The 14816-nt window shown below is 35.4% G+C and overlaps 1 protein-coding gene across 2 annotated transcripts in view; it reads right to left on the bottom strand.

The window, feature by feature from the left end:
- Positions 1-14816, bottom strand: part of LOC106138752 (uncharacterized) — a 41078-nt gene that overhangs the window by 11095 nt on the left and 15167 nt on the right. For both annotated transcript variants that reach the window (XM_060950336.1, XM_060950337.1), the window contains one exon: positions 13253-13363. In XM_060950336.1, coding sequence (XP_060806319.1) covers positions 13253-13363 — 111 coding nt within the window. The remainder of the gene's footprint in view (positions 1-13252; positions 13364-14816) is intronic.

Here is a 14816-nt window from a genome sequence, read left to right as displayed (position 1 = left end):
TTTTGATAAAATTTGATACACGGACCTTTAAGAATAACATAGGCTATACTTTCTGGAAATTCCAACGGGAGCGAAGCTCCGCGCAAAAGCAAAGAATAGATAAGTGGCCAATAAATCGGTCTCAAAGCAACTCTCAGCAGCTTGACTAAGTCAATAAATAAGGCAGGTGTGAGTGTTGGAAAGGTAAGGTCTAAAGAAAAATAGGTATCTTTCATTTTACTGGAGACATCTTGGTTAAAGGTCGGGTCAGGTCAGGCTTGCATGAAAAGTGTGATAGATGTGGACAAAACGAAATAGATACGCAGAGATCCTGGCAAAGTGGAAAGATGTAGTCTCTGTCTACCCCGTCAGGTGTATGAACGTATGCTCGATATGTATCATTTTGATGAAATGCAGTAAGAAGGACAACATTGAGGCAATAACGCATTGGACCAACGATATGAAATTTGTAATAATTGACAAACAAGTACTGTCCGTGAACATTCAAAAGTTGAATAAATGGGTATTTCTTGTATAAACATGTAACATCTTCGTCTTCATCGACACACAAATCAGGTGAGATAAAAGACAAATGCCTAATAAAATCCTATCCTACTAATATTATAAATGCGAAAGTTTGTGAGTATGTCAGTATGGAAGTTTGTTACTCTTTCACGCAAAAACTACTGAACCGATTACGATGAAATTTGGTATGTGGGTAGCTGAAGACCCAGAATAACACATAGGCTACTTTTTATCCCAGAGTTCCCGCGGGATTGATAGGGTTTCCATGCGGAGGAAGTCGCGGGCGGCCTCTAGTATTGAATAAGAATAAATCGACTAACGATCAAAGTCCCAGTTATTGTGACATATATTAGGAAAATCGTAGGAATTCCGTGGAAAATTCAAAACATGATCGTATAAATCTAGATGAATCATTGCATAGTCAGGTAGACGCCAGCGGCAGCGTGTATACAGATACAGTTACAATGCAAGGGCGAGATATTACGTCAATAGGAAAATTGTTTCTGAGGACAGATCTTAGTGTGAAGTCATAATTCTCACTAGCTGTTAGCCGCCAATTCGTTCGCCGTAACTGTCCCCTTGTATCGCTTTTGTTTACCAGTTTCTCAGTTATAACTAACATACTTGAGAAAACCGCATTCAAATGGGGTAATGCGCCTTATGTTAGTATAAACACACAGACATAATTTCTCATTATCACATTATCGGCTTCTGTAGATTCATAGATATATATCTATTTTTTGGCAATATCTTTTGAAGTCGGGCAGGTATAATCCCAACCAATTTTATACTTTTTGTTTGTTGTCTCTACACGCGTATATTCTATAATTTAGCGCATTTATAATTATGAGTCTGGAGAAGGACAAAGGGTACTTTTCATCTTTCAAAAACTATAGTTCTCGTAAGATTTGCGAAAAACCGCGAGTGTAGGTGGCGCTAAATTGGCGCGGGTTAAAAACTAGTTTTATATGTATGGATTCATTAGGTGAGAATTGATAAAACTATACATATTGAAACCGGTTAGGGCGACGCAGCGGAGAAAATGGGTAACCGCATTACCGCAAACACGTTAACTAGTGGTGATCTATAAAATGTAGTATTATCGTTTGCCGTGTGCTTTGGTAGAATAGAATAGAAACTTCGTCTTCCGTGGATATAAAACGAATTACAGGAAGAAAGTAAGAAAAAGGCTTGGCAACTCAAAGATAATGAATAATTAAGTCCAAGTTATCTCCTCTGTCCGTATGTATGAGTTAATCTCGAAAAGAAGTGGAATGATTTGTTTTGAATGTTGGAAATATTGTTATCTGAGGAAGATTCAAATAACGCAAAATTAAAAAGTGTCATACTAACGAAATTGTTAATGAGAGGTTGTTCACATAATATCTCAACAAAAATTATAGAATTGTGTAGGCTGGGCTCCCATTAGCCTTGCTTTGACAAGGTAATCAATGGCCGACGATGCGCCAGCGCTCTCTATAATGCCAGTACACATTCTGTTTGGGCACCTACGCAAGATTTTAGTATAAGAAATTACATAACATTAAGAAGTTATTAAATGAAAAACATTTCAACCATATTCGAGTTATGTGTAGGTTTCCAGTAGTCTTCCGTTGACAAGGTAAAACCTTAAAACACAATGGGTGACGATGCGCCGGCGCTCCCTATATGGCGGTACAAATTCTGCGGAGAATTTTAATGTTTGTACACCTGCGTTTGAAGTTGCACTTGAAACTGTTTTGCAGAAATCCAAAAACGGTTCCTTCTGTGACAGAAAGAGGATTATTTTTTGCTTGGTTATTCTTTTAGATCGTTTGTCGAATTTACCAGGTTTCGGAATGCACTTTAAATTATTACTTCAATCTGGTGATCTTGATGTTAAAATATTTTCAGGATTTATTGGCTGATTGTCAAATACCCAGGCTCATTTTAGTTTCGTTGCATATATAGCTGTCCCGGTCATCATCTGTGATTGTGATATTCTTCATAGAGAAAACTTAAAGCGGCTAATATGTAGAATCGGTTAATCTTGACACCTGCCCGTTCGATCGAAACTCGATATTGTTATTATTCGATTATTCAAATACTTAGAAAGATAAAATAAGCATGCAGTGATAAAAAAAACATGACATAAAATTAAAAACAAAAAAAAATCCCACGGTAATTAACACGCTTTTATGCCATTATGAAAGCAAATGAATGCACAAACTATTTTTTTACAAAGGGGTCACGGCACAGCTTACAAAATAAAATTAAACGTGCAATCAACTTGGACTAGAATTTTAAAATATGTGTTACTTAGGGCATATTTTTCATCTTTTCTTAGGGTCCAATTTTTTTAAGTTCCAGAACATTTTTGACGAAATTTTGCAGACACTAGTTAGCGGCACAGAGTCCAACTGAGAACAATGTCTATCCCACCTGGAAAGTTTATTATATGTATGATGTATCAAATCTCAATTCCATTATAAAGCCTCAAAGCTTACTTCTCGCTACTGTTGGATCTGTCTTCCCCGCAAGGGATACGGACGTGACTATATGTGTATCATATACCTCTCAGGAAAGTGATATTCCTTGTAATACTCGGTACTGAGAATTCTACATTAATGTACGAATTTAAGTAACGACGCGATGGCTTGAAGGAATATATGAACCAAGCCTGACAGTCAACTTCGAATTAAATATAACTGATGCATTCCGTTACCCCGTCAAGGTGCTTAACCTCCACAATTTTTGTGACAGTATCAGCTTAAATTTTTCCACGCTCCGTATCAACTGACAACCATAATGGACGATGCTTTGGGAACAATGAAAGTGTTACAGTAATGCACAATGACATTGTTATAGCGTTACGTAGCATACAGGACACGATATTTGATATACATACATACATACATATGGTCACGTCTATATCCCTTGCGGGGTAGACAGAGCCAACAGTCTTGAAAAGACTGAATGGCCACGTTCAGCTATTTGGCTTAATGATAGAATTGAGATTCAAATAGTGACAGGTTGCTAACCCATCGCCTAAAAAAGAATCCCAAGTTTGTAAGCCTATTCCTTAGTCGCCTTTTAGGGCATCCATGGGAAAGAGATGGAGTGGTCCTATTCTTTTTTGTATTGGTGCCGGGAACTACACGGCGCACTATATTTGATATGTTTTTAGTAATGGGTTTTTTTAGTAGAATTGTCATAATGATAAGGGATAAGCTTTAACTTGAGATTCTTCTTTTAGGCGATGGGCTAGCAACCTGTCAATATTAGAATCTCAATTCTATCATTAAGCCTAACAGAACTGAACATGGCCTTTCAGTATTTCAAGACTGCTGGCTCTGTCTACCCCGCAAAGGATGTAGACTTGACTATATTTATGTATGTCATAAGGATTCTTTTCTAGGCAATACTTTGGCTATAGGCTAGCAATCTGTCACTATTTGAATCTCAATTTCATCATTAAACCATTCGGCTGAACGTGGCTTTTGAGTCTTATCGAGATTATTGGCTATGTCTACCACCAAACGGAAGGTAAAGAGGTGATATGTTACATATATAAATAATCATAATTATCGCATATCGTGATATGTTGTTGTTTTGTTTGTTTGTTTGTAATCTCTTTATTGCACAAAACATGAAACAATACAGTTCCTGGAATTTAAAAAAATATGTACAATGGCGGACTTCTGCCAATTGGGATTTCTAATAGAAATGATAATTTTAACAAATGCAACTTTAAATGATAAAAAAAAGTTGTTCGCCATATTAACAGAATCAGAGGTCATTATCGACATAGACGGGCCACATGCGCGTCCCCAGAAAGGCACTTTGTATCATTATCCCAAACATCTCAGAAATAATTTGTATGACATTGACAAAAATAATTATCATATATGACAATTCAATATACCCGAGGCTGAGCCGAGACCCGAGGTGAACTGAAGGACATCGGTCAAAGTATTAGATGTCACATTATTCAAATGCCAATTACGAACACAGAAGGAGGCAGTGGTTCTCAAAAACTAAAGTTGCTTTGGTGTGAAGAAAAAATTGCTTAATTCACGCCTCGCATTTAATGTGAAAAGAAAATGATGCATCTTATTATGAGAAATTTTTGCATGTATCCTTGTTTCCAACTAAAACCAGCATAGCAACAAGATTTGAACCCAAAACGAAAACAACAGATGTGACAAAATATTCGTATCGAAATCATTAGTTTTACATTTATTCATGTTTTTTAATTTAGGCAATGTACATTCGTCCACGATTTAGATTTAAGAGATTTATATTTGAAAATTGACGTCCGGTGAAAATGCTTCAGTGTAGTTTGTTCCGCCGCTTCTTCTACACATGCGCTTTGGAAGCGGTAGTAGTTATAATTAAAGTGATGTGACGTCAAGAAGTGATACCTTGTATCCAATTTTGAAAATTAATATATTTTATTCTACATTTTTCTTTAGCCCAATTGTGACTCCCAAAAACAGAACAGGCAGAGTTCGGATATTTGGGGTATAATGAGATTTTATCGTGAGTAGGTAATGTATGTTTCTGGAATGGAACACTGAGACTGCATCTAGAATCTCAAGTAAAACAAAGATAATATATACAATTTATACGTAGTAAATGCGTTGAACATGGCCACAGAACAAAACAATACTGTGTGTAGTTGCCTATTGTATGTAATTAACGAGTGTCTTCCCACTGTTGCGGCCACTTTCAAAATCGCACGTATTCTTTGATTTTTAGTGATGTGTGTCAGAATCGCGGGTGTACCTCACGGATTTAAATATCTGTTGTGGATTAAAAACGTACTTGATGTGTAGTACCTCAGTGTACCTATCCCAAAAATCTGTGTACCTCCTTCTATGTAATTTTTTTTTTTTTAATAAAATAGGCACACCCGCCATCCTGACGTCAGGACCGCGGGTGTACTTAGTTAGCATATGTAGGTAAGTAAATTATATATGTAGATTTGGTACCTCTTGTGTACCTGCAGAAACAAATATTAAATATTTGTGTGCCGTGTAGTTACACGGCACTTTAGTGTACTTAGTTGACTGTTGGCTCTGTCTACCCCGCAAGGAACATAGAGGTGACTATATGTATGTATGTACATACGTTATATATACACATAAATCATCGTATTTATCCATACACAGTCTAAGTGTTATTTTTTCCGGCTACCTATGCGTTTTAAGGATATACCTGGTATTCATACATGTAGTCACACCTATATCCCTTGCGGGGTCGACAAAGTCTCGATAAGACTGAAAGGCCACGTTCAGCTGGATGGTTTGACGATGGAATTGAGATTCAGATAGTGAGCTTGCTAGTACATCGCCTACAAGCCTTTATTATTAAATTTCATTAACCTTTCTCTTAGTCGCCTTTTACTACATTTAAGGGAGATTATATAGAGTGATCCTATCCAACCTACTACCTACTCGGTTCGGACTACCCCACAAGGGGTAAAAAAATTAATTATGTATGTATGTAAAAAGTGAAACCGAACTAGATTTTTCAAAATACTCGTAAGCTTAACGACTATGATACTAAGCAGAGGTAATGCAACCTGTCTTTCAAGAATTTCTTAGCGGCCTAGAGACCTGCATCTTGTCAATTAAGGATGTGAATGTCAAGTCAACTGTACTTAAGAAATAAAATTAATAGTAAAGAAAGTTGAATGAAGTAAAAGTATTATGATTAATTACAACATTTTGAATCGGCGAAAAATCTGAATGTTAATAAGTATCTCAATTCCGAACTTTTGTCAAGTGATAAATCCTACTAATATTATAAACTAGCGACCCGCCCCGGCTTCGCACGGGTGCAAAATTATAAATGTTATTATACATAAAAACCTTCCTCTTGAATCACTCTACCTGTTACAAAAAACCGCATCAAAATCCGTTGCGTAATTTTAAAGATTTAAGAATACAGACAAACAGACTAAAATAGCGACTTTGTTTTATACTATGTAGTGATGCGACAGTTTGTGAGTATGTCCGGATGTCAGTATGGATATTTGTTACTCTTTCACGCAAAAGCTACTGAACCGATAACGATGAAATTTGGTATGTAGTCATAGTAAATAACATAAAGGCTACTTTTTAACCCGGAGTTCCCGCGGGATAGATATGATTTCCATGCAGACGAAGTCACGGGCGGCCTCTAATTTCCTATAATAAGGGAACCTAAATATTATAAAAAATATGGCGAGTGAACTAAGTAGAAGCGTTAAGGTATCTTGAAACTGATGTCTAAGTGGATGTCAGGATAAGTGGAGCGGCATGAGATTTAATAAGATCAAGTTCTTATGAACACAATTTATTTTTTACAGTAAAATTAGTTTATGCCGGTGCCGTGTGGTTTCCCGCACCAATAGGAAAAATATAGAACCACTCCATCTCTTTCACATTGATGTCGTAAAAAGTGACTAAGGGATTCTTCTTTTAGGTGATGGGCTAGCCTGTCACTATTTAAATCTCAATTCTATCATTAAGCCAAACAGCTGACCGTGGTCATCGTCACGTCTATATCCCTTGCGTACCCCGCAAAGGATATAGACTTGATTAATGTATGTATGAACATTAATTTAAGAAGCGTTCCCAGTTGCACCCTACGCCAATGTGCTTCGGGGATAAATTTTTATTCCCATATTGTCCGATATGCAGTGTCTTCAGTTTTAATCTCTAGATGTTAATTTAGTTCCATAAAATTCGACACTTGACCACTATCAAAATTAAATACAGTAACGTGGATGACGTAAAAAAGGGCACTGAACAAGACTGAATCTATTAACGGAAAATTTTCTAATTATTTTGTGTATTTTTTAAACGTAATTGTACTAAATACAAATGTTATAGCACAATTGGCGGGCTTGATGCTAGAAGCATTATCTACCAGTCAACAATTGGGTCTGACAAAGAGCTTTAAGTGGGGTCGAATTAAATAAATATTTTTATACCTACACAAAATACAAAATAAATAATTATAATAAACATACATAAAAACTGCAATAAATAAACAAATAAAAAGGTGCAGCGATTACCTAAATTAGTAAAAAGGCTTATAGGTGTTGAAGACCTGTTTATCTGAGATTACAAATATATAGATTGATAAAACTATTTATTGCACCATAAGAGTATAACATACAAAACAGATAGAGATGGTACAAAGGCGGACTTATCGCTAATGCAATCTCTTCCAGTCAACCTTTGGGTGGAAGAAAACCAAACAGGAGATTGGCGTTGGCGCAGAGCAAGATAAAAAAACATATAACTCTAGTTTCTTCAAGCTTCTTGTTTTCAACAATAACAACTAATGATACGTACCAATGGCAATTAAGGATCCAACATTCCACAGTTTACTTAAGTAAATAGTGATGTAATTACTTAACACGTTTAGTTATCAACTGGCTGTGTCGTACTGAAAGTGGCGGTCAACGCGGGCTTAATGAGACCGGCCGGTTAAGGGAAAGTTTACGTGTTAAGCTTGTATCATAATGGAATTAGTAATTACTTAATCCTGTCTCCAACTTCTGGAACGTGGTTAAAGGTCTTCCTGTTATGCAGACGACCAATACTAAAAAACTAATAATCATTGATCATAAAAAAAATTTTGGAACCATAATTACTCCTTAATTATAGTAATAAACTAGCGTCCCGCCCCGGCTTCGCACGGGTGCAAAATTATTAATGTTATTATACATAAAAACCTTCCTCTTGAATCACTCTACCTGTTACAAAAAACCGCATCAAAATCCGTTGCGTAATTTTAAAGATTTAAGCATACAGACAAACAGACTAAAATAGCGACTTTGTTTTATACTATGTAGTGATTATTTTGGTTACTAATTCTTATATTTTGCGAGACATTTTGCGAGAGACGTCCTGCGAAAGAGACATTTTACGACCAGGGGACATTTAGATCTTTTGCGCATGAGCTATGAGGAAGGAATGACTACACTCGTTTTCTAAAATCGTCTAAATCTAATTAAATTTGATTTATAACATGGTCTTTATTATTTTTTGTTAGTCAATCAATTGACTTAATATAAATATATTAAATTGGGATTCTAGATGTAGTTATTATTTACCATAAGTTACGAAACGAGATAACAATATTGCACGCCACAAAAAGTTGAATAAACATAATAAATGTATAAATATAACAGTAAATTGCTGATTACAGCTTCAATACAAAATTTACAGGCTTCAAATGACATCACTGTTGAAAGGAAAGATAAGTTTAGGTAACGAAGGTATATCAAATCATAGTATCATATTAGTAAGGTAAGGCGCGGTAACATTAACAATTAAGGTTTTGGTACATTTTAGGAATGAGACATACTAATTCCATTATGGATATGGAGACTAGGCGCTATAATGGTTATTATCTGCTGTGAAGAGAAATAATAAGACTAAAGGAAAGGCTTTTTTAACTTGGGATTCTTCTTGTAGACGATGGGCTAACAACCTGTCACTATTTTAATCTCAATTCCACCATACAGCTGAAGGTCTACATTATCACTATCACTACATAGTATAAAGCAAAGTAGCTTCCCGCGTCTGTCCCTCTGTATGTATGTATGTATGTTTAGATCTTTAAGACTTCACGACGGATATTGATGCATTTTTTTTAATGTATACTTTAATTCAAGATTAAGGTTAATATTATATGTATAAATGTTACCCGTGCGAAGCCGTGAAGTGGTTCGCAAAATAATTATACTAACATGTTTGTATTGAAAAGAAATAGCAATAATTACTAAAAAAAAATCTTAATAATTAAATCATCAAAATAGCTTGGCCCACCGAACTTACCCTTAACAGGCTTAATATAAATGAAATTAGAGTATGTCGTGACATGCGAAATGCCCACATAACACGTTAGATCGTATTCGCTAATGAAAAATGGCACAAAAGGCGCGTTAAATTCAGTGATTCATTAATTTACAGATTAATATGATTCAATTACGCACTTAATTATATTCAAAACAAAGGTTGAACATAACAGTAACAATATAATCACCTAAATTACTATTTATTTATGTATATTGTTTATCTATTGTAGTTTTTATGTATGTATATTATAATTATTTTATTATATATCTTGTGTAGGTATAAATATATTTAATTAGGTTTGACCCCACATAAAGTCCTCTGTCAGACCCAATGGTTAACTGGTAGATAATGCTTCTAGCATTAATACATTTGTATTTTGTCCAATGAAGTTTAAATAAATAAATAAATATAATTACAAATAAAATAATACATAGTTAAATAATAATTAACAACTGAACGTGGCCTATCAATCTTTTCAAGATTGTTGGCTCTGTCTACCCCGCAAGGGATATAGACGTGACCATATGTATGTATGTATGTCAGATTGTCACTTGGAAGGAGTAGGAGTTAAGAGAAATTAAGATGAAGATCTTTAATAAATAATGATAAGCTTCATATCTAGACAAAAAAAAAGTATTTTTATGCCCACCTTGTACAACTCTAACACAGCAGATTTAATTTAACCGCAAAATCCACTTTATTCAATATTAGATCATTAACAAAACAACAGGAAATAACGTCATATCATATCATGACTTCAGTTCTTAGTTCTACGAATTTGATAACGGGGTCCTAAACAAACTTGGTTTGAAAAATTAAGCCGTGCTTGCTCAACTAATTCTAAAGTTTACTTAAAATAAAAATGGTAGTACCGTGTGGTTCCCGGCACCATTAGAAAAAAAACAATAGGACCACTCCATCTCTTTCTCATTGATGTCGTAAAAGGCGACTGAGGGATAGGCTTATAAACTTGGGATTCTTTTAGGCGATAGGCAAGCAACCTGTCACTATTTGAATCTCAATTCTATCATTAAGCCAAACAGCTGAACGTGGTCCATCAGTATATTTAAGACTGTTGGCTCTGTCTACCCTGCAAGGGATATAGGCGTGATTATATGTATGTATGTAGATATAGTAGTGACTGAATGCATAGAATGATGTGAAATTACTACATATGTATCAAAATATACAAAATAATTTCCTGTAACACAGTACCTGTACCACAATATAATTATGTAACAGAAGTCATACTATTGTTTTACATGTAAAGGTATTGTTATTGCGGAGGAAAATAAAGAATTATATTATAAAATCAAGATACTAAACAGGGTAGGCTTGTATTAAAACAGTTACGTCGATTTCCCTTAGCTACAGAAAAACTAAGGAGGGGCACCACGTAAATAGGTCAGTGGTAACATTTCGTGGTGACTTAATGTGGTGGGGACGGGGGCTGTCTGCTGATAAAATGTATTTTTGGTGAACAGACAGAAAGGTTACTAAAGTTCACAGGGACACAAAGAGAATTAGTAATTGTTAGTATTCTAGGTGGTATATTGATATGAAATATATGTATTTTAATTATTAGAATGATTGAGACAAATCATGGTAAGTATGATGATATGCCACTTGGGTCATTATATTGAATGAATCAACCTTGAATTTTGTTATGAATATTAACAAATTAAATTTTAAACTAAACTTAAAAAAATATAATACCAACTTATATAATACTAGCTGTTGCCCGCGACTTCGTACGCGTGGAAGAGTCGCAAATCCCACAGGTTTTTCAGCCTATTCATTACAACCAAACAAACAAAGTTTTCCTCTTTATAATATTAGTGTAGAAATGCGAAAGTAAGTTTATTTGTTTGTTTGTTTTCTCTTCACACGTTATCTACTGACTTTTCATCCCGGTAAAAACTAGTATGGACAAATTACACTGATTGAGTTAGCCTCGAAGTAAGTTCAAGACTTGTGTTACGAGATACTAACTCAACGATACTATATATTTTATAATAAAAACTTATATATATGAACGTCTGAGACCCAGGCCAATCAGCAAAAGTTCTTTTCTCATCATGCCCTGGCCGGGATTGGAACCCGGGACCTCCGGTGTCACAGACAAGCGCACTACCGCTGCGCCACAGTTCCCGTGGAGTTATGCAAAAAAAGGCTGCTGCTCTGGGTAAAAGCTTATTACGACACAAAGTCTAACAGCATATCAAATATACGAAACTAAGAGTAACGAAAGAAAATTCATATAGTCCGGTTTATCTGTCGAACATCAAAAACAAGAAAAGCCCTTGAGCTTAATATTTAACGTCTGGTTTGTATCAAGAAATTATAATGTTTTCTTTAAAAATGTCTTACACAACACGATACTTTTATGCCAAAGTCTTATCAACCAATATAACATGGATTGAACAATTGTACCCTTTATTGACAGATTATATTCACTGATTTAAAAATACGAGGAACTAGATTCGATGACGTGACTTTGAAAAATCATTAAATAAGATTTCATGTTTTGGTAAGGCCTATTGATTTCATGTTTCAAAGAATTGAATGCTATAACTGATTTTACACTTTCGCGTTACATTATAGGTACTACTAGCTGTGCCCGCGACTCCGTCCGCGTGGAATAGTTATTTTAAACATCACCATCATCAAGCCCTCAAGAGTGAATAATTTTCCCCGTTTTTATCACATTTTCCATTATTTCTTCGCTCCTAATAGTTGCAGCGTGATGTAATATAGCCTAAAGCCTTCCTCGATAAATGGTCTATTTAACGCAAAAATAATTTTTCAATTCAAACCTGTAGTTCCTGAGATTAGCGCGTTCAAACAAACAAACAAACTCTTCAGCTTTATAATATTAGTATAGATTAATAAATCAGTCACAACGGATCATTGTAACACGATTTAAAAACGTGCGAGATAAAATAAAGGCACGTTACGTGCGCGTTTAATACCTACCTACATACATACATATGGTCACGTCTGTATCCCTTGCGGAATAGACAGAGCCAACAATCTTAAAAAGACTGAATGGCCACGTTCAGCTTTTGGGCTTAATGATAGACTTGAGATTCAAATAGTGACAGGTTGCTAGCCCATCGCCTAAAAAGAATCACAAGTTTGTAAGCCTATCCCTTAGTGGCCTTTTACGACATCCATGGGAAAGACATGGCCTGGTCCTATTCTTTTTTGTAGTGGTGCCGGGAACCACACGGCATAATATTAAAAAAATATACCTGTATTATAGGATTAAATGTTTGTTGATACAGCAATTAATTAATATATAAACGAAATTCAATGAAGTGGCAGTGGGCAGATATGAACGGTAGGAAGTTAATGGTCGTTAGGACCTACTTCACGAACCGATGTAGTTCTCTCGTCATCAATCAAATGCGTAAGACATATTAGATTAATGGCATAGTATAATTTATACACTATTAGCCGTATACCTCTTGGCTAAGTCAGCCAGTCAGATTTGTTCAATTGCAGTTTGAGTGAATTCACAAGGGCAGCATTAAGTATAATATGTTATAATTGATTATACACTATCGCATTAGATTATCTGTAATAGTAGATATAAGAAAGTAAAGTTAATAAGAATATACGAGAAAAGGTATATCTATAGGTTTGTTTTTAATGTTTCGATCCACAATATAAAAAGCCGGACCAGAAGCTTTAAATTTTAGCCGGACAGGCAACCAAAAAGCCGGACTTTTCTGACACCTGGCAACACTGTTCCTTTCTTATTCCTCTATTTTTACTAAATACTTTCTTTTTGCTACTAATTATTACCTTAGTTTAAAGTTCTGCCAAATAAAAAAGTCACCACGCCACTACAAATGTCTCACATGAACCTGCCTCTATAAAATAGCTTTCCACTTTCTACTCACCCGACGGCCTGAACTTGGAGACGTCTGCGCCGCATTTCTCCCGGTTGTAAGACATCTTCTTGCACATGTTCCATGGTCCGAAGTAGCCCTGCTCGTAATTCGGGTTCACCACTGTTGACAAATGTAGATTGTTAATGAAAACATTTTTTGTAAAAAAAAAAGAAACACCATTTTCCCGAAAACCGCATCAAAATCGGTTCAGTGGACAAACATGCATACCTACATGTAAACAGGTCAAACTGAGAACCACCTTTATTTTTTTAAGGGGGATCATAATGGTCATTTAATTTAACTTCTGTCCATAGATGTAGGCTCGTGATTTCTACAAACAGTTCTGTCTTAACAAATAACTCTCCTTTTTGGCAGTCGTAAGAATAAACGTCGCAATTCTCATATCATCATTATTCTCCTAACATCATTAGGTATTCTCCTAACATATTCCCGGATTCATCCACCCTAGTTAAGATGCCTATGACTACAATAAAAGGATAAGTTAATTTTTTTTTACTATATGCGCAAATAATGTCCTTTTTCGCGGTTTTACTCGTACACATCTCTACGTGTTTCCAGTTGTACCACCATGATTCGGGCCCCGGGGTTCGTTTTTTTAAATTTCTCTTTCCACATTTGCATTTTCAGATTCCGCAGTCTAAAAAGATATTTTATAGTTAAACCGTGAAAAATATGGATCGAAAGTACATGTAAAAGGTCATACAATTCTATATATCGAATTGTATTGATAATGGAACCTACATTACCGTACGAAACCCAACGTTCTGAAGTGACGTGACATCATGTAGGCACGCCATTTTTTGTGTATAAAGTACATTCAAGAACTCAAGTGCACGCATAGTGTCGCCTAGCAATCAAACTGTTAGTACAATCGTAGCGACAAAGCGATTTGATGGATTCTTGTGTTGTGTTAAAATGATATGTGAAATTAATATCAGTATCATGATGACAAGATTTTATTAAGCGCACTATAGCCTGCACGAAAAAAAATACATACGTATGTAATGTAATCACGTCTCTATCCCTTGCGGGGAAGACGCAGCTAATAGTCTTGAAAAAATGTGAAAGCTGAACGCGCCTATAAGGCTTAAAGATTGAATAGGAATTGAGATTCAAATAGAGACAGACAGGTTGCTAGTCCATCGTCTTAATTTTATTAGCCTTACCCTTAATCGCCTTCTACGACATCAATTGCAAAGATATGGAGTAGTCGAATTCTAAAGTGTCGGGAACCACACGGCACACTTGTTACGATCCTTGCATTCTTGGGCAAAAATTACGGTAATTACATTCATAATATGAAAATTTTTAATGGTGCAACACAAATAATAATATTTGCCAGAGATTTCACAGCCTTTTCAATTTCCTTACTGTAACTTTTAGTCTTAATAGTCCAATACTCTCACAGGGAACGACAATTAGCATATGTATAGGTTATTTTACCTGGAAATTCTAGCAGTGATATGAAGACGTGTCATATATTATGATGTCCATGAAAAGATAAGACCGCCGAAAATCATGTCCTAAATTGATTAAGACAACTTATGTATTG

This window comes from Amyelois transitella, chromosome 21 (genome assembly GCF_032362555.1).
Source record: "Amyelois transitella isolate CPQ chromosome 21, ilAmyTran1.1, whole genome shotgun sequence".
Lineage (NCBI taxonomy): Eukaryota > Metazoa > Arthropoda > Insecta > Lepidoptera > Pyralidae > Amyelois > Amyelois transitella.
Note: the sequence above shows the minus strand (reverse complement) of the source record. Positions and strands in the feature narration are given on the sequence as shown.